Below are 21571 nucleotides of genomic sequence, written 5' to 3' on the forward strand. Positions count from 1 at the left end.
ACAGGAAAATTAAAGAGACCTTTGGAGAAAAGAGGGCCACTTGTATGAATATCAAGAGCTCAGATGGAAACCCAGTTCTAAGCAAAGAAGGGAAAGCAGAAAGGTGGAAGGAGTATGTAGAGGGTCTATACAAGGGCGATGTACTTGAGGACAATATTATGGAAATGGAAGAGGATGTAGATGAAGATCAAATGGGAGATACGATACTGCGTGAAGAGTTTGACAGAGGAATGAAAGATCTAAGTCGAAACAAGGTCCCGGGAGTAGACAACATTCCATTAGAACTACTGACGGCCTTGGGAGAGCCAGTCCTGACAAAACTCTACCATCTGGTGAGCAAGATGTATGAGACAGCCGGAATACCCTCAGACTTCAAAAAGAATAGAATAATTCCAATCCCAAAGAAAGCAGGTGTTGACAGATGTGAAAATTACCGAACTATCAGCTTAGTAAGTCACAGCTGCAAAATACTAACGCGAATTCTTTACAGACGAATGGAAAAACTGGTAGAAGCCAACCTCGGCGAAGATCAGTTTGGATTCCACAGAAATGTTGGAACACGTGAGGCAATACTGCCCCTACCACTTATCTTAGAAATTAGATTAAGGAAAGGCAAACCTACATTCCTAGCATTTGTAGACTTAGAGAAAGCTTTTGATAATGTTGACTGGAATACTCTCTTTCAAATTCTAAAGGTGACAGGGGTAAAATACAGGGAGCGAAAGGCTATTTACAATTTGTACAGAAACCAGATGGCAGTTATAAAGAGTCGAGGGGCATGAAAGGGAAGCAGTGGTTGGGAAGGGAGTGAGACAGAGTTGTAGCCTGTCCCCGATGTTATTCAATCTGTTTATTGAGCAAGCAGTAAAGGAAACAAAAGAAAAATTCGGAGTAGGTATTAAAGTCCATGGAGAAGAAATAAAAACTTTGAGGTTCGCCAATGACATTGTAATTCTGTCAGAGACAGCAAAGGACTTGGAAGAGCTGTTGAATGGAATGGACAATGTCTTGAAAGGAGGATATAAGATGAATATCAACAAAAGCAAAACGAGGATAATGGAATGTAGTGGAATTAAGTCGGGTGATGCTGAGGGAATTAGATTAGGAATGAGACACTTAAAGTAGTAAAGGAGTTTTGCTATTTGGGGAGCAAAATAAATGATGATGGTCGAAGTAGAGATGATGTAAAATGTAGACTGGCAATGGCAAGGAAAGTGTTTCTGAAGAAGGGAAATTTGTTAACATTGAGTATAGATTTAAGTGTCAGGAAGCCGTTTCTGAAAGTATTTGTATGGAGTGTAGCCATGTATGAAAGTGAAACATGGACGATAAATACTTTGGACAAGAAGAGAATAGAAGCTTTCGAAATGTGGTGCTACAGAAGAATGCTGAAGATTAGATGGTAGATCACATAACTAATGAGGAGGTATTGAATAGAATTGGGGAGAAGAGGAGTTTGTGGCACAACTTGACAAGAAGAAGGGACCGGTTGGTAGGACATGTTCTGAGGCATCAAGGGATCACAAATTTAGCGTTGGAGGGCAGTGTGGAGGGTAAAAATTGTATAGGGAGACCAAGAGATGAACACACTAAGCAGATTCAGAAGGATGTAGGTTGCAGTAAGTACTGGGAGATGATGAAGCTTGCACAGGAGCGAGTAGCATGGAGAGCTGCATCAAACCAGTCTCAGGACTGAAGACAACAACAACAACATCAACCAGTGCAAAGTAGATCCTGGTACCAGCTGCATGCATGCATTTCTTCTCTCGTATCATTATTCTCAGTTATCAGTGACCAAAGTTATTTAAAGATTTTATAACATTCATATTCTTTTCCGTTCAAAGTCATGCTTCTTTCTCCTTCACTGTATCTTTTCCTAGATGTTAACATGTACCTGGTCTTTGACTGATAAATGGTCAGCCCCACCTCCACACCATATATTTATACTTTTTCAAGCTTTTCTTCCAGGTCCCATTTCCTTCTGGATAACAAATCAAGATCACCTGCATATGCAAGCTCCTGAGTCATTCTATTAAACAGAGTTCCCCCAGGGTTGTTGCTTTGTGTCTTTTGCATTACAGTCTCCAAGGCGACATTAAACAGAATTGTGGAGAGCACATCACCCTGCTGCAGTCCTTGGTTAACTTCAAATGCCTTTGATAAAGTGCCCTCGATCTTTACTTTGCACTAATCTTATCAGTTTGTTAGGGACTCCTGCCTCTTACATTGCCTTCCAAAGTTGATCCCTTTTGATATTATCATAAGCTTGTTTAAAGTCAATGAACAGCTGGTGGACTTCGATGTTGTACTCATAACATTTTTCATTTTTCAAGGATCTGTCTGATAGTGAAAATCGGGTCTGTAGTGGGTCTGTTAGTTCTGAAACCACACTGGTAGTCTCCTAGATACTCTTCTCTATGTATGTTCTTAACTGCCCAGCCATGATTTTTCCTAATACTTTATATACTATACGGAGTAGTGCAATTCCTCTATAATTCCTGCAGTCAGCTTTGTCATGTTTCTTGTGTATAGGGCAGAGTATTGCTGTACCCCAGTGTTTCAGCATATTCTATTTCCACTATATTTCCACTATAATCTCATGCAAAACACTTACTAGTTTTCCATATTTTATCATTTCTGCTTTAATATTGTCTTCTCCCGGAGCTTTATTGTTTTTAAGAGTCTTGATATTAACTTTAACTTCTTCCAGGGTGGGTTCTGCTACTGATCCCTGGTATGGTGTCACCGCCAGACACCACACTTGCTAGGTGGTAGTTTAAATCGGCCGCGGTCCATTTAGTACATGTCGGACCCGCGTGTCGCCACTGTGTAATCGCAGACCTAGCGCCACCACAAGGCAGGTCTCGTGATACGAACAAGCACTCGCCCCAGTTGTACGGACGACCTAGCTAGCGACTAGATGTACGAAGCCTTTCTCTCTCATTAGCCGAGAGACAGAATAGCCTTCAGCTAAGTTAATGGCTACGAACTAGCAAGGCGCCATTAGCCTTACAGTGATTGTAATTAAAGTCTCCTGTGTATAGTCAAGAGCGATGTACCACAATGATTGATTAAAGATAAGTATTAATCCAGCTACGTACTTTTCTTCATAGCATTAATTACGTAGCCTGTTCCAGTACTTCACGCCCGTCGGCGTGTGTGTATGCGTGCCTATCCTACCGGCTACCTCAAGTGGCGTAACAGTCTTGTTACGTCACTACACCTGGTGCTCTTCATCTCTGTTTACTTCCTGCTCCACCTCTTCTGCCATACCGGCATCAACGCCACCTTCGTTTTCTGATTCTGCATTCAGTAGTTCACTAAAATACTCCACCCATCTGTCTAAAATCTGCTCTTTTCCTCCAATCAGATTTCCCTTCTTATCTCTACAGGTAACTGCTCTGGGTTGGAATCTTTTCCTTACATCTTTAACCCTCATATAGAATTTCCTTGTTTCTTAAGCAATATTTCTCTCTTCTAACTCATCAATCCACTGTTTTTCAGATTCTGTCTTGTTCCTCATACATTCCTTATCTGCTTCCCTTCTCTTCTCCTGGTATTCTTCTACCATACGTCTAGTTCTCCTCTGCAGCATTCTTTTTCTTGCCTCATTTCTTTCTTCTATCTTACTCCTACAGTCTTCATCACACCAGCTCTGGGTTCTCGATTGCTTCTTTCTGCCCAGTACAGTTTCAGCTGTCTCATGTATTATTCCTTTAACTGTTTCCCATCTTTCTTCACTATCCTCTTAAATATCCTCTCCTGATCACTCTTTGGCTTCATTAAGTCTATTTGTCAAGATAGTTTTATACTGTAGTACTGCATTTTCATCATTTTTTAACTTGTTATCATCAAACCTTGGTGTAATAGCTTTCTTGGTCTGTCTATAATTGGCTATCCTCTGTCTGTATTTGATTCTTACCAAATAATGTTCACTATCTCCATCTGCACCACGACAGCTATCCACCTTTAATACATCTGAAGCATGTCATCTATCTATGAGCATGTGATTAATCTGATTTTTTGTGATCCCATCAGAGGAGCTCCATGTAACTTTCCTTATATCCTTCCTTTACATCCATGTGCTTTTAATAATCATGTTATTGCTCATGGCAAAAATCAATTAGTCTGATACCATTATCATTAGAAACCTCAAGCAGACTCTCCTTACCAGCTGTTTTCTTGTATGCGATTTCTTTTCCTACTTGACCACTGACGTCCCCCATAATCACCTTAACATCATGCTTCGCCACCCTTGCTATTTCCTGCTCCAGTTACTCATAGAACACATCTGTTTCCACCGACTCTGCATCTTCTGTTGGTGCATATGTACATATGAAGGATATATTGAAGAAACAGGCTCTCATTCATAATACACAGATTCTTTCGCTAACAGGCTTAAAGTTCAATGTGCCAGCCTTTTGAGCATTATCAACCAGAAAACCTGTGCCTCCATATCCTCTACTTCCATAGCTGTAAAACACTGTGTGTCTCCCAGATGCTAATATTCCACTTCCTTTCCATTTCAGTTCTTGTACTGTTGCCATAGTCACATTATATTTCTTCATTTCCTTTTTCAGGTGCTGTAGCCCTCCAGGCTTGTTCAGTGTTCTCACATTCCATGTTGCTAAATACCAATTCGCGTGCCGTTTCCGTTGCTAAGGCCATTTATCCGTTACATCCATCTGGCTTTCTTTGTCCTTTGGTTTCGTAACAAGCTCTTTTTTCCAGGGTGAGGTTGTTAGCCTCAGGCCCAACCCCTGTCTTGGAGGACCTGGATTTTTTTAGGGTTCACTCCCCTAGTATGGTTAGCTTCCCTACTTCCATAGAGCCTCCCCCCCCCCCTTTTCCCTCTGTTGCAGGACACACTTCGTCTGTCTCCTCCGTTGAGACCAATCCGGCTTGGGTGACCCTGACAGTAGCTATGCTACCACCGGCACAACTCTCAGCTCCATCGGAGCATGCAAACCCTCCCACCCAGCACTGAACATGCCTAGGATAAGGTGGTGTCCCCTGCAAGGGCTGTTTGATTTCATATGCTTAGAAATTGTTACACCCAGTTATCTGTATGAGCTGACCAAATCCAGTCATCATTAACTGTTATTCTCATCATAATGTACTATTTTTAAAACCAAAGATGATGTGACTTACCATACGAAGGCGCTGGCAGGTCGATAGAAACACAGACAGACACATACATACACACAAAATTCTAGCTTTCGCAACCAATGGTTGCTTCGTCAGGAAAGAGGGAAGGAGAGGGAAAGACGAAAGGATGTGGGTTTTAAGGGAGAGGGTAAGGAGTCATTCCAATCCCGGGAGCGGAAAGACTTACCTTAGGGGGAAAAAAGGACAGGTATACACTCGCACACACACACATATCCATCCGCACATACACAGACACAAGCAGCCATTTGTAAAGGCAAAGAGTTTAGGTGTTGAAAGACAGGTGAAGTATGAGTGGCGGCAACTTGAAATTAGCGGACGTTGAAGCCTGGCGGATAACGAGAAGAGAGGATATACTGAAAGGCAAGTTCCCATCTCCGGAGTTCTGACAGGTTGGTGTTAGTGGGAAGTATCCAGATAACCCGGACGGTGTAACACTGTGCCAAGATGTGCTGGCCGTGCACCAAGGCATGTTTAGCCACAGGGTGATCCTCATTACCAACAAACAATGTCTGCCTGTGTCCATTCATGTGAATGGACAGTTTGTTGCTGGTCATTCCCACATAGAAAGCTTCACAGTGTAGGCAGGTCAGTTGGTAAATCACGTGGGTGCTTTCACACGTGGCTCTGCCTTTGATCGTGTACACCTTCCGGGTTACAGGACTGGAGTAGGTGGTGGTGGGAGGGTGCACTGGACAGGTTTTACACCGGGGGCGGTTACAAGGGTAGGAGCCAGAGGGTAAGGAAGGTGGTTTGGGGATTTCATAGGGATGAACTAAGAGGTTACGAAGGTTAGGTGGACGGCAGAAAGACACTCTTGGTGGAGTGGGGAGGATTTCATGAAGGATGGATCTCATTTCAGGGCAGGATTTGAGGAAGTCGTATCCCTGCTGGAGAGCCACATTCAGAGTCTGATCCAGTCCGTTATTTTATTTCATTTTTTTCTCACTTTGAACACTGCAAAGTTTTATATATCTGAACATTTAAAGCAAGTTACTAATCTGTGCCAATTTGAAACCTTGTCAAGACCTGACAATATTTGTGCAGCTTTATCTTACAGTCCTTCATTGTAGATAACCGCACCAGCTGTGAACAGTCTGAGACTACTATTAATACTGTCTGCAAGGTCATTAATATACAACATGAAGAGAAAGGTTCCTAACACCTCCCCAGGGCACACCTGAAGTTGTTTCTACATCTGTCAATGACTCTTCATCTAAGATAACATGTTGCATCTGCCCTACCAAGAAATCTTCAATCCAGTCATAAAGTTTACTTGATACTCCATAAAATCATATTTTCAATAATCATCCAGGTGTGGCAAAATGTCAAGTGATTTTTGGAAGTCCAAAAGTGCTGCATCTATGTAACTGCCTTGATCCGTGGCTTTCAGAATGAGAAAAACTCTAGTTGGATTTCATAGGCTCAATGTTTTTGGAATTTATACAGGTTGACATGGAGGAGGTAATTCGATTCATTACATGTCAGGTTGAATATGTTCTAAGATACTACAACAAATGAATGTCAAGGCTACTGGACAGTAGTTTGGCAATCACTTCTGCTACCTTTCTAATAGACGGGTGTCACCTGTGCTTTCTACAACTACAGAGCATGATTTTTTGTTCAAGAAATCTACAGCACATTATAGTTAAAAGAGGTGCCAACCGATTCACAAATTTTATATAGAATCCGTCTGATAGGGGTTACATTAGGCCCTGGAACTTTGCTAAGTTTTAATGGTATCCGTTGTTTCTCAACCTACTGACACTAATATCTATTTCAGTCAGATGTCTAATGGTGTGAGTACTAAATCAATACACCAGTCCTGTATTTTCCTTTGTAAAGGGACATTTCAAAATGGAGTTCAGCAGTTCTTGTTTCCTGTCTCATCTGTGGGTGTCTGGACACTAGCTTTGCTGCTACTAACAGACTTTACATATGACCAGAACTTCTTCGTGTTTTGTGAGAGATAATTCGATAATATTGTGGAATGGTGGTCGTTGAAGGCTTTATGAATTTCCCTCTTGACAGCTAAACATACTACGTTTAGCATCTCTCTGTTATAGCCCTATGCTTTGTTTTACACCTACTATGCAGTAGTCTCTATTTCTTCAGATGTTTCTTTATAGTACTGTATATCATAGAGGGTCCTCTCATCATGAACTGTTCTACTTGGTACATATTTATTCAGTGCATCAGCCATTAATCATTTCAACTCAAGCCACAGTTCTTTACCTGTTGCTATCTCGAGCTAAATGTTTCATGTTCCTCATTGAGCTATCACACAACTACCTCTTTATCTAGTTTGCTGAACATACAATTCCTTCTACTTGTTTTACTTCCCCTTTCTACTTTGGTAACCATTGTTGCTACAATTGCCTCATAGTCACTGGTACCACCTTCAATGTAGGTACCCTCAAAGATGTCATTTATGTTTGCTGCCATTAGATTCAATACATTTCTGTCATGAGTGAGCTTCCAAACTAAATGTTCTAGAAAAGTTTTCAGAGAAGGCATTTAGTAATGTTTAAGATGTAACTGCCAGGTTAGGAGATCTACATAATGTAATAATACCAGCTCCATATGGGAGTAGGCAATACACTTTTCAATTGTACTGCAAGATATCTACGGCTACATGAATATTCAATGCATCATACATTTATTATATTTACCAGCATTTTGTAAAAATGTTTTGTACTTTAAAATATGTATTAAATATTATTTCAAATGACTTAAAGTAATTTAATAACATGAAGGCAGTAACATTCAACATCTCATTCCATTTAGTAAATCACCAAAATGTAGGGACCAAAACTTCGAATAAACATGTTTTGCTAAGTTTTGTAAATTTGTATCATGGAGTTTACTAGAAAATAATGTAAAACAATACAGCTGTTCATCCAATATGGAAACATCTACAGTACTAATGACATTAAACACGACTTTAAAAACGATTATGCTAATGCATTAATAGTGCATTAGTCTTGGGTTATCTGTAAATGAAGGCAATTGGAATCTGCACATATTTCGTTTGTAAAACTAGTATTTCATTTTTATTGTTCATAAACAAAATTTTACAAATTCTTAAGTGGAAATAGGTAATATCTAACAACAAATATTATCTCAGATCTTTTTTTACACAGAACATGTTAATATATCAAGAATTATGAGAATAGGTAATTTTCCATTCTGCATTTGTAAAAGCACTGATGGCAGTAAGGTACGATGTAATTTTAACCATTATCCCAGTATTGCAGGGATAATGCTGTGCACACAAAAATTATAGTTGTCTATGATGTCTTTTAAACATGGTTCATGCCAGTCTGCACTGAGAATATAAATATGATAAACTGACACAAAAATCAGAGTTTTATTCTGCAATTTGTGTAAGTGTCACCAAAATATGACAACAAAGTATTTAAAAATTCTACATACCACTCTTGTGATGACATGAAGTGCCGGTATACAGGGTAGTCAGAAACAGTCTGGAAAGCTGACAGAGGTGTTTGCAGTGTAGGTTGTGCTGAGAAATACTTGTTAAAGAAAAAAAAATTCAGTAAGCTGTGCTGTTTCCAAGCTAATAAGCATTGAATTTAGCCAGTCAGGATGTGCCTGCAAATTCAAGCAGCCCACCACAGACAGTGTCACCAAACATGTTCTTCTAAAACTGAACAAGAGAGCGATACAAAAATTGGAGATGGGATGGTAGTAAGGGTAAAACCAGAGCCAATGGCTGAGCAGTCTTGTGCACCATCATCTACGCTATGAGAACAACTTACACTAATTGTATCTGGTGGGCCATTTGAATTTGTGTCCACAATTGCCTGACTGGCTAACTTTAATGTTAATTAACTCGGAAATGGCACAACATACTAATTTTTTTCTTAACAATTACTTTCTCAGCACAACCTATCCTTAGAAGCTTTGCTGACTGTTTCTGACCATCCTGTGTATTTTTTTTAATTAACTGCATTGTTCAACAACATATTATACTACGGAAGGGAAGGTATGTCAGATTTTTTTTTAGGTTACGTTGTCGTGCCCGGTGTAACGTTCCCTGGCAAACTCATGTTATTAAAGAACAAGAGTTTATTTGTACCACATACGCCGCTCTGGGCAAGTTGTATATATCGTAATTATTGAACAAAAATATTACTGAATGTGGTGTAAAAGACATTTGTTATTCTCCTTATATTTTTTGTTGTAATATTTCTCTGTATTTAGGATAGGAATTTTTCTGTATTTATTATGTGATTGTAAAATGTGGCAGTATTTGCGATAGCAGAGATATAAAATGTTGCCAGAAGAGAATAATATCGTTAATTTGCAAAGAAATGTTAATAGTCAGCAATACTATTTAAGCACAATGCATTATGTATTCTTTGGTCTTCTCTGTTCAGAAGTCATTGCGGTAGGACACTGTGAAAGAGTTTTTTACGAATGTGTAGACTTCTTTTGTCTCTGTCTGGACTTAGCCGCCATTAGACGATGCGTTACAAATTAATGTGAGTTGTACTACTGTTTGATCTAAATATATCAGAGTTTATCAAAAGTGTGAATTATTTATGTAAATTAGCTTGCCCACGTCATCTATAAAATTTCTTTAAGAATTTTTCAGCATTTTTTAGCGGTGTTGCTGGGCTGTGCCGCGACCAACAATAGCAGCGGCGGCATATTTAAAAAAAATTATCAAACCCGTAAATCGGGAACAGATGCATAAAAATCAATAGTGAATTAAGAAATTGTTCTTCTTTTTCAGAGATCCTGTGGCTGATAAAATTTGAATTAATTATACGTTTGTGCATTCGTAGGCGGATAGTTAATGTTAGTTAACATTGAAATTTAAACAGTTTGGTTCTTTCAAAATATCTTAAATGTGTAATGAAGTAGGTTTGATCAGTGATAAATGTCGGCTTGGCAATAATTAAAACATTTTCTGCTAATAGAGGTAATCTTGTGTTCTATGGCTAGTGCCGGGATAAAATTCAGTAAAAATATTTAACAAAAAACCCACTGCATCTGGAAAGTGTATGCCAAGGCCGAATGATTTAAAGGACTCAATTCTCAACCTAATATTCTTAACCAGTTCATATGAGTTCACGTAAATATTATTTTTTCTTTAAATGTACGTAATTCTTAAGAAAGTAAAAATTTATTATTACCACACGAAAATAAGAGAGTGGTTCTACAACAAAGTTCGCACGAAAGAAAATTAACTTAAAAGCAAAAGATAAAATTTATTATTCTTCTTTAACGAAATTTCAAATCAATTCCATTCATTTCGACGATTTCGTTAAATTGGCGCCCAACGTGGGGCTCGAATATGCAGTGGCCACTAAATACCCGTGAGATAACTAGGGAATTAATATAGTCGAACTTTGTTGCAGAACATTTAATAATTTTTCTATGTATTGTATGTATCGCATAACCAATATTGTGTGGTAATACCTGTGTATGATTTTTTGCATGAGAACACTATGTACCCAGAGGCAAGCTGAAGAAGAGAGCTCAATATTTCGAAAAATTAATTACCTACCACAATATCAGGGGGCAGCTGCACCCAAGATAGATCACCAAAAGGTAAAGCTACAGTGTAGTTGTCCTGTGGGTAGTAAAGTAGCCTCAGTGCAGTGTTCTCGGATCATTAGTGGTGTGCTTGTTGTTAGTACTTTGTTTTAAAATAACAGGACATTTAGGTAGTTAGTCATTGTAGTATATAGTAAGTGTGTATTAGTTAATGTCCATTTCTTGTGTGATTATGTCAGTGAAACCTGAGTGTTAGGATATTTAGTTCAGATTTTATTTCTTTTGTTTACTATGGTTAGATTGCGTAGTCAGAAAGATATCAACATGGATAATGAGCAACAGTCAGTAAGTAGTGATACCGAGTTGGAAAGTGGGACACAAAGTAATGTTAGTGACGTAGTTCAGGAAGTACAATGTGAAAATCTGGGGGCAGAAGGGCAAGAAATGTTGCCATTGCCACCCAGTGATTCAGTTGATAGCGGAAATACTGTGCCATCCGCAAGCACTGGACACAGACCAGAGAGTGGTGAGGTGTCAGAAGTGCAATCATTAAGAGTTATGTTCGAGCGCATGCTCAATTTCCAAGCTGAATTTGTACGTGTGCAAGCAGAGTGTGATAGAGAACGTGATGCTAAACAAGCAGAGCGCGATAGAGAACGTGATGCTGAACAAGCAGAGCGTGACCAGAGATTGGTAGCTGAATTTGCATGTATGCAAGCAGAACGCGATAAGGAACGTGATGCTAAACAAGCAGAGCGCGATAAAGAACGTGATGCCAAACAAGCAGAGCGTGATAGAGAATGTGATGCTAAACAAGCAGAGCTGACCGATGCCTGCATGAGAGGGACTTGCAGTTGATGCAAACTTCAGAAGTTATGCAAAGTGAGATTGTTAGTTTGAAACAAAAATATGAAACCATACCCAAAACGGTGCAAGAATTAAGCGAAAGAGTAGATAGTGTTCAAGTGGCTAACGCCAATATCGTAGAGGAAATCAGTGTCCTGACTAATAGGGTCGAACAACTAGAAATTGACACAACTCAAGTAATTGAGAACAAAGTGATCGAACAAGTGCACAAAGTAGAAAATGAAGTCATAAAAGAAATAGATCAGAAAGTGCACGCCGCAATTGAGGCCAGAGATGTGGGCTCAAGTGCGGATGTGCAGGATCTAAAAAAGATAGTGCACAAAGACATTCCGCTGTGGCAGCGGAGTGTGGACCGTCGTCTTGCCGAGATGGAGCTTAGCTTGCGGCATGACGAGGCACGGGCGTATGTCACGCCAGCCAGGTCCAACAATGATAGGCATATAAATACTGCAGTAAAAAATTGTGACTGCGAGACAGAACAGGCAACCAATGTAAGCGAAACAAATAAATGTCATTCCAAAGTAGTGATTGAAGAAAGCTTGATTAGGAACCGACAGTTTCAGATCTTTACAACGGAGAAGAAATCTGTTCACACTGTAGTGTTTATCAAGGGATTTAGAAACATTTTGCCTAGCGTTTGGAGTCATACCCAGAAAATACAGTTCGTTATGTCTTACATACAAGGAGATGCTGCATTATGGGCAACCGAAGCAGCTGATAGTTGCGATACATATGAGCAATTTGAAAAAGCATTCTTGGCCAAATATTGGTCAACATGTATCCAGGAGAGATTACGGAAGGAGGTATATAATCCAGAGCCGTATTCTCCACGACTAGGCAATTTGCGAAAATATTTCGAGAAGTACATTAATAAGACCCGTTACTGGGACGAACAGATTTCATCCCGGGATTTGATCAGACTTTTGAAATCACACTTGCCGATACATGTAAAGGAAAAACTTATACACGTGCCCGAAAATGATATGGAACATTTCTTGTCTGTTCTGGACTCAATTGACCTGATTCAGGAGGACGTTAAGGCAGCCTCTGAACAGGCTAGAAGTAACGGAAATGGTTATAGAAATGGTAGAAATAACACGCCTCCACCAAGTAATGGAAACGGCGGAGGTAATAATAGGAGACAAGAGTATGCACAAAACGGAAATAGAGGTAGAGACCGGAACGGCAATAGTCCGCCGGTGAATAATGACCGGAAAAGGAGGTTCGATGACCGGTATGAAACAGGCCCACCAAGCAATAGTAGATGGAAAAATACCAGGGGGCCGAGCAACACTAATACTTATAATGATGCAAACTGAACTTGGCCGCAGAACCAGAGGCCCAGTCCGGACCGGCAAAACAGTGATAGATATGACAATAACCGACCGCCACCACAAAATGTGCCAATTGCGCAACCGTGGCGGCCGACGCAACACAACATGCAAATAGTGGAGGTCAGTGACACAGAGCAGCCACACCCATCCACTAGCAATAATTCAACAAACTAGATGCAGCCGAGATACGCTCTCCATCGTCGGCTGAGGTTTGGAGTGAGAGTAGCCCGACACAGAACAAAACACAGAACAACATCTGTATCCTTAGGTATAATGACGGGGTACAGATGGGAGATGAATTAATAACTGAACCATCGAAGTGCATAAAGGAGCACAAAGACAAAGTACAAGCGACAATAGAGATCAAAATTAACAATATTGATGTGCAAGCGGTCGTAGATACAGGTGCTACTGTCAGTGTTATGAGTATGGACTTATTCAAAGTACTGTGGAAGGAAAGGCGTATGCTGACTTTTCCCGTGAATAATTGTAAAGTCACTGGAGCCATAAGTGCACAGCGACAAATAATTAAACTCCAAGTGCGGGTAGAGATGTATTTAGGGGATGAAGCCATAGCGTGCTCATTCCTGGTAGTAAAGAGTTTAAAAGTAGCCTGCATTTTGGGGGTAGATTTTTTGAGAGAAAGGGACGCAATAATCGACCTTTCTCGGGGAAAATTAAGTTTGATGAATGCTAGTAGGAGAATAGAATTGTCCATGCTCAGATCTGAAGAGGTACCTGTACCTAATTGTAACGCTATTAACATAAGGTGTAGGAATCAGTGGATACTACATTTAGACAATCATTGTCTAGGTCAGAATCTCTATTATCCTGACGTACAAGGTGATCAATTAAAAGCAAATGTGGACGCACTTGTGAACAAAGTATCACAGTCCGAAAATTTGAACTCTATGCAACAGCAGGATTTGGTACAGTTATTATCTAATTATGCAGATGTATTTTCAGAACGACCAGGAATTGTTAAGGGATATCAGTACAATATCGAGGTGAAGCCTCACAAAACTTACTGTCGAGCCTCATACTCCATTCCTTGGCCCAAGAAGGAAAAAGTTTTTTTACGAACATTTGGAGAGTTAAATAAATTGTTCAGGTTATACATTGCATATAAGCACACAAGATAAGAAAAGCAGGGTGCAACCTTATGAGGTGCGCTAAAAAAGGGAAGAAAAATATAATCGACATGTGACGAATAACCAAAAATTTAGTGTTGGGGACTTGGTACTCTTACGCAATCATCCTAAGTCCTCGGCATCCTTGAAACAGAATAGCAAGTGGCAATTGGTGTACAATGGACCTTTTAGAGTAGTAAGTGTGCCACATGAGTGTAGCTATCTCTTAGCAGATCCCCACTCAGGGAGAGTACGGGGACTGTATCCGCGTAAGGATGTAAAAGCATTCCTACAGTAAAAGACTTATAGTCCTATGTGGACACCATTCTTTTGTAAATAATGAAAATTAATGATGTGTGATCTTTAGAGATAATGTACTAGTGTAGAAGTGTTTAGTTATAAGAATATGATTGACTTTCTCTTTTAATTTGTGTTATCTAGAACATGCTCTAAATGTTTGCACAGATAATCTGATTAGTGCAATTATTTGTAGTGTTAAGCTGTGACAGAGTTCAATCAAAAAGAACATTTTAGTAATGATTAGTTAGTGTACTACATAATTTTCTATGTGCCCAAATTTGAAATATTTCTTGGCACAATCTTTTCTATTATGTGTATGTATGTATATATGTGTACTTGTCAGATTGACAGATTCGAACCCAGAATAATATCAATAATATGAGGCCCTGAGAACTTTATTATCTCACCAATGTTATTAGAGAAAATAATGCACCCAGTAGTGACCCGAGGGCACCACGGGAGGCAAACTTGTTGCAAATTTATGTAATGCAAGGTTACGCACAAAGAAGCTTCAATTGAAGCATGTGCAGATTCAAACAGTAAAAAAGAGCTAGCCAGATACAGTCCAAGTCAATTTTTGCCTACAGAGACTACACTGTAGTTACGTAGGACGTTGATAGTAAAGTGTGACATGAGTTTAAAGGAGTTATTGAACAATATGCCTGAATCCAGCTGGAATGCACAAATAAAATCTACTCGAACATGAATATAGATGACTTTTGGGCAAACTAATACCAAATTTTAATATTTTGTTACCATGTACGCAAATATCACACCTTGGTAAAGAGTTACGAATGTGCTGTTACAAAAAAAAAAAAATTTGTACAGCGGACATTGTAAATAAAAATAAAGGAACTTTAACAAAAGTGCAGTATTGTGCGGCAGAGACAGACAGTGACTGTTAAACCTGCAGCAATACGTCACGGAGTAGTTGAGTATAAGTAATAAAAAACTGTATCATCGCCGTGTGTGCAAGTGGACAAGGAACTAGCACGACACGAACAGTGAACCGATAACGGACGGTGGATCAAGCTAGTGTCAAACTTTAACTCTTTGTGTGTCAAGGGACGCTAGGAAAGCGCATTGACTACAGAGATACATTTTGTCCTAAGGTGAAAACTTGCGTGTGACTAATGACAAGTCATGACATGGTGAAAAATATTGTTTGCCCATAAAACGTGTTACTGTGACAACGAAACATTGTGCAAACCAGACTAGTGAAGGCCTCCTGAGTAATAACTGCCACTAACTGTGTGCGTTCTTTCCCACAGCAGGAAAAATACCTATAAGGATAGTACACTGTTTGTGAACTTGTTGCATGTTTCCTGGAGCACTGCAAGAAGACGTCGCACGGGCGAGCTGATATCCAACGCGCATCCGGCTACATCAGCTATGCAGCGGCCGCAGCAGCCCGTAGCAGACCAGACAGACAGCCACGCCCCTCCACGCCGTAGCTGTCAACGCCGGGGGCGGTGACCTACACGGAGTCTGCGCGCCGCGCCGAGCGCCGCTCAACAATCACTCCGCACCGCTCACCAAATACAGCATTATTGACTTTTTTTGAAATGTTCACATAAACTGAATAACATGTCAATGACTTCATTTCGATAAACATTGAACATTTACTATGTATGTCCGTAAGTGATATATCCTAGGACAAGTGACCTTGTAGTGTATCACAAGAATAATAGTATCACACACAAAAAACTTCCATCGAACTGTATGTGACTGTGATATTGTGTAATTGTGTAACCGTTTGTGACGAACTGCTAATTTAATTCAAATGAATAACTGCTAAAGAGACAATATTGACCATGAACCAACTGGGATGGCTGGGCTCCGGCACAGTTTTGCCCAGGTTTCCTGTTTGCCTACGCCCAAATGGGGGAGCCATGAACTTATATAACCCTGGGACTAAATAAAAGAGCTATTCCGTAAAAAAATACAGAAGTGTAAAGAACGTTACTGGCACCATTGTGTCAAAGTGTAAAAACTCTTTGCCAAATGCTGCCAGGGGGCAGTGTAACGTTCCCTGGCAAACTCATGTTATTAAAGAACAAGAGGTTATTTGTACCACATACGCCGCTCTGGGCAAGTTGTATATATCGTAATTATTGAACAAAAATATTACTGAATGTGGTGTAAAAGACATTTGTTATTCTCCTTATATTTTTTGTTGTAATATTTCTCTGTATTTAGGATAGGAATTTTTCTGTATTTATTATGTGATTGTAAAATGTGGCAGTATTTGCGATAGCAGAGATATAAAATGTTGTCAGAAGAGAATAATATCGTCAATTTGCAAAGAAATGTTAATAGTCAGCAATACTATTTAAGCACAATGCATTCTTTGGTCTTCTCTGTTCAGAAGTCATTGCGGTAGGACACTGTGAAAGAGTTTTTTACGAATGTGTAGACTTCTTTTGTCTCTGTCTGGACTTAGCCGCCATTAGACGATGCGTTACAAATTAATGTGAGTTGTACTACTGTTTGATCTAAATATATCAGAGTTTATCAAAAGTGTGAATTATTTATGTAAATTAGCTTGCCCACGTCATCTATAAAATTTCTTTAAGAATTTTTCAGCATTTTTTAGCGGTGTTGCTGGGCTGTGCCGCGACCAACAATAGCAGCGGCGGCATATTTAAAAAAAATTATCAAACCCGTAAATCGGGAACAGATGCATAAAAATCAATAGTGAATTAAGAAATTGTTCTTCTTTTTCAGAGATCCTGTGGCTGATAAAATTTGAATTAATTATACGTTTGTGCATTCGTAGGCGGATAGTTAATGTTAGTTAACATTGAAATTTAAACAGTTTGGTTCTTTCAAAATATCTTAAATGTGTAATGAAGTAGGTTTGATCAGTGATAAATGTCGGCTTGGCAATAATTAAAACATTTTCTGCTAATAGAGGTAATCTTGTGTTCTATGGCTAGTGCCGGGATAAAATTCAGTAAAAATATTTAACAAAAAACCCACTGCATCTGGAAAGTGTATGCCAAGGCCGAATGATTTAAAGGACTCAATTCTCAACCTAATATTCTTAACCAGTTCATATGAGTTCACGTAAATATTATTTTTTCTTTAAATGTACGTAATTCTTAAGAAAGTAAAAATTTATTATTACCACACGAAAATAAGAGAGTGGTTCTACAACAAAGTTCGCACGAAAGAAAATTAACTTAAAAGCAAAAGATAAAATTTATTATTCTTCTTTAACGAAATTTCAAATCAATTCCATTCATTTCGACGATTTCGTTAAACCGGCTCTCACAAAACTTTAACTATGTTGGGTGATTGAAGTTCATTCCAATTATAACAGAATGACTGGAGAACATGTGAACTAGCAACCTGTGGTTTTTCTCTCAAACTTTCAGTTCCATCTGATAGTGAGTCTGGTGATTGACAGAAAGATCCATATAAGTTTATGTCCATCATTGATACTGAAGCTTCCCCAAATAATCTTACAAGCTTCAATTTCAGTTTTGGTTGATCTGAGTTCATTGTATACTATGAAAAATACAGCACTTCAAACAACAATATGCTATTCACCAAATTAAGGAGGCATTCAGTAGCAGGCAGGCATAATGAGAAAGATTGGTAAAATATTAAAGCTTTTGGAAAAAGTTCTTCTTCTAGAGTAGAAAACACACACACATTCACACAAGCACAACTCACACACGCATGGCCACAGTTTAGTGTGCTAGAGCCCGACTTCCAATGAATGTGTGTGTGTGTGTGTGTGTGTGTGTGTGTGTGTGTGTGTGTGACCAGAACGGCCAGAGATAGTGGTTACATGTGTGTGAGGTTTGCTTGCTTGTGTGAATTTGTGCATGTTTTCTTTCCTTTCTGAAGAAGGCTCTGGATGAAAGCTAAATGTGTAACAGTTTTTTCATTGGCCTACCTGCAGCTCAGTGTGTCACCTTTACAGTGAGTAGCAATCTACGCTTTTTGTAATATTGTGTGTGTTCTCTACTGCAGAAGAAGAACGTTGCCCAAAAACTTTGATATGTCAGCAGTCTTTTCTATTGTGCCTGTCTGCAACTCAGTGCCTCCTCTATATGGTGAAATACACCACTTCTATTTCCCATTAGCCTATCCTTTTGACATACACTTAAATTTCCCCAAAACATCTCACTGCTATCAAATATGGGTTTTAAGCAGGCTTCTCTTCATTACATGTGCTTCCCTGCTTTTTAGAAATGTTTCAAACTCAGGGTCTTTGTTGTGAATACTCTGGCAGATAATCACAAGGATTTTAATATTCTCACCTGTGGAGGGAATTGCTTCGTATTTTACACTTATACTTCAGGGTCTTTACAGCTATTATTATGTGGATTGGATGGAGAGTCACCTAAAAATCCCTTGGCTGCAACTTTACCTAAGTTACAGCCTCTGATTATTAGTGCACAACTGAACCATTGAGGAAAATCCTACAATAGCCAAACCCGTGGTGCAATTCTAGGAAGTTTCAGTTTAGCTTGTAACATAACCCTCAGAGACTGCAGCTGGACCCCTCTACTCAACTCAGAACCAGGGGACCATCATCAGTTCTGGGGACAATGCTGCAAATTGTGAGCTTCATTGAAACCCAATGGGCAAGACTTATCTGCACAGCCTTCTTTGCCAATCACTGGAATAATTCATAGATGAGCTTGTAGCCCAGATGACAGGCACTGTTTGCTCAACATGCATAACAATTTATAGTTCGTTGAACTTTGTTCCTTCAATGGCTGTCGGTATATCCTCTTCAAGATGTCGAATAAGACTCCCACGCATCCACACTGAGTGCATCTGGTATGCCTTCCCACCTCCTGCTGCTACTTTCCTAAGGGGTACCATTAATCGCCACATGTTTTAACTGCCAGTGACTAATAGATCCCTATCCTTCCGTGTTTGCCTCACCCTGACACAGACGGTTTTCCAACAGATGGTGTGAGTCTCATTGGCCCAGTTTCAGTATAAGTGGAAGATAGCACATCAGAACTGTTGGTTTGGGGTAAGGGTGTAACACCCTGAGTTCTGCCTAGTCCCTGGTGCCACTGTATAGGACAATTAGACCTACTACTGGCACACCACACACAGCTAAATGGACTAGTAGTTATAGATCCTGTATTTCATGTAGACAAGACATTGTCCAAATAAGATACTTTCTCTCACAAGTAACTCCTCAAGTGCAAGGTTGCCAAAGGCCAATGATGTTTACGGCATTTGATACCGTCTACCACAATATTGGTTGCTAAAGGTAACAGGGGGCGGGACTGGAGGTATCCAATGGTGAGCACAGCCTGGGGCTATGTAGCGAAGTTGAACTGCTTACTCAATGAGTAACTCACAACAGTGCTACAGTGCTAGTGTTGTATTATACTACAACAGTTACCAAAGTTGACATTTCATCTGAAAGAAACGCAAAGAGTTTTGCAGAGTGAGAAAGAAATGGCAGATGAAATATTGGCATTTCTGCAAGATGAGACAGTGGAATGTGTGGTGTCATATATGTTTGACTGTGGGGACAATGTACAGGACAAGTACAATGATGATGATACATGCTTAACAAGTAAAAATGAAACTGAAACAGTTGTTGAGCAATATAGTTCAATATCCTTATCTGATAGGGAACTACAAACCCTGTCTCCAGTAGAACAAATAAAAGTACAGCCGCTATCCAAGAAGCGGGTACCAAACACAATTATATACATGGAAGATCATCCACTGCACAGAAAAAACCAGTAATGAACAGATTTTGAATAAGTCCACAGCAAATATGGCCATGTACTGCACAGAGAAAAACTACTGATGTTCAAGGGAGGACAAGGTGCACTTGTTACAAAAACTGCTGTTTGCGCATTTTGAGGATGTGCACGATAGTGACCTACTACATTACACACATAAAGTTAAGTGTGACATAGATTATAGAGATTTCAAGGGAAGTAGTGAATGGTTGCGGAACTTCAAACAGTGCAACAGAATTGGAAGACATAAAGTAAGTAAATTTCAAATGAAGTGTCAACTTGATGATGCACAACAAACTGTGAAATTGGCCTGAAAATCTGAAGAAATACACTGATTCCACCATTCAGTAAGGACTTTATTTTCATCTTTGATCAATCAGGATCTGAAGAGAAAATGCATATGAAAGGAATCCTAGAAATTAGAAGTACCCACACAGTTGTATCTAGATCAACTAACATCAATGCCTTAATGCATTTGTATACAATTGTGCTGACTGTTAATCTGGATGGTAAATTTCCTGGAAAGTTATTTATTATGCTGTGAGAAGTAGGGGGTGCTCTACCCCCTATGATTCCTTCTCGTGTGCATGATCTTGCAAAGGCAGTAGGGAATATTTATGTCACAGCAAGCAAAAGTGGGAAAATGGGGGTAAGAGAACTACGTCTATGGTGTGAGCACTGCTACTGGTTAATAGATGTTCAAAATAACTTTCAATCACTTGACAACAGTCTAGATGATTTCCAGCTGCTTACAAACAGCAACTAACTCATTCTGTGTCCAAGAACAGTATTCAAGTGTGGCTGCAGTTTTCCTTTAATACTTTGGTCACTATCTAATCCAGCAAATAACTCATTCAATGCCGAAAAACAGTATTCATAGTGAGGCTGCATTTTACCTTTAATACTTTGGTCATCGTCCAGTTCACCCTGTTTTGTGTCTCCATAAGTTTGCTGGTCCATGGCGGAACTAAATATCTAATTGAGTTACAGCTATAATACTCTCTTTTTCCACAAAGATGTTTGTAACTGATGAAACAACGGATCAAAAGAAAGGCTAAGGCAATGTACTGGTGACTTAAAGCAGGAAAAATCCTATCCATAGCGAGATGTTTATGTCAAGTTTTCCAAAGCACCACATAGTCTAGTACCATAAATCACTTATAAGACACCTGAAAATACAGCACATAACATGAAAATGTATGCTTGTCTGTTACTGTCACATTCAGCACATACAGCTGTCCCACTTTCATGTAAGGCATTTGAAGAACAGTTTCAAAGCCAAGATAGCAGACATAATTATCATGTTTGAGCATACCTGTAACCACTCTGTATGGCTGGGTCTGTTTTCTGTTTAGAACTCCTTTCCATAGCTGCTGAACAGGTTTCCACAAGTGTGGGGCAACGTTGGTCATTTACAACACTTTCCACATTTAGCCGCTCAACAATATCCAGTTCATCCAGAGCACCAATACAGTCTTGTTTATTAGCTAAGCTGGAGAAGAATTAATAATTT

At 39.4% G+C, this 21571-nt stretch overlaps 1 protein-coding gene across 3 annotated transcripts in view; it reads right to left on the reverse strand.

Annotated features, from left to right (window-relative positions):
• LOC124776224 (ADP-ribosylation factor-like protein 13B) overlaps positions 1-21571 on the reverse strand; it is a 213328-nt gene that overhangs the window by 96943 nt on the left and 94814 nt on the right. For 2 of the 3 annotated variants that reach the window (XM_047251085.1, XM_047251101.1), the window contains one exon: positions 21374-21550. The exons of the other annotated variant lie outside the window; for it this stretch is intronic. In XM_047251085.1, the coding sequence (XP_047107041.1) occupies positions 21374-21550 (177 nt within the window). The remainder of the gene's footprint in view (positions 1-21373; positions 21551-21571) is intronic. 3 annotated transcript variants of the gene reach the window in all.

Source organism: Schistocerca piceifrons, chromosome 1 (genome assembly GCF_021461385.2).
Source record: "Schistocerca piceifrons isolate TAMUIC-IGC-003096 chromosome 1, iqSchPice1.1, whole genome shotgun sequence".
In the NCBI taxonomy this organism is placed as follows: Eukaryota; Metazoa; Arthropoda; class Insecta; order Orthoptera; family Acrididae; genus Schistocerca; species Schistocerca piceifrons.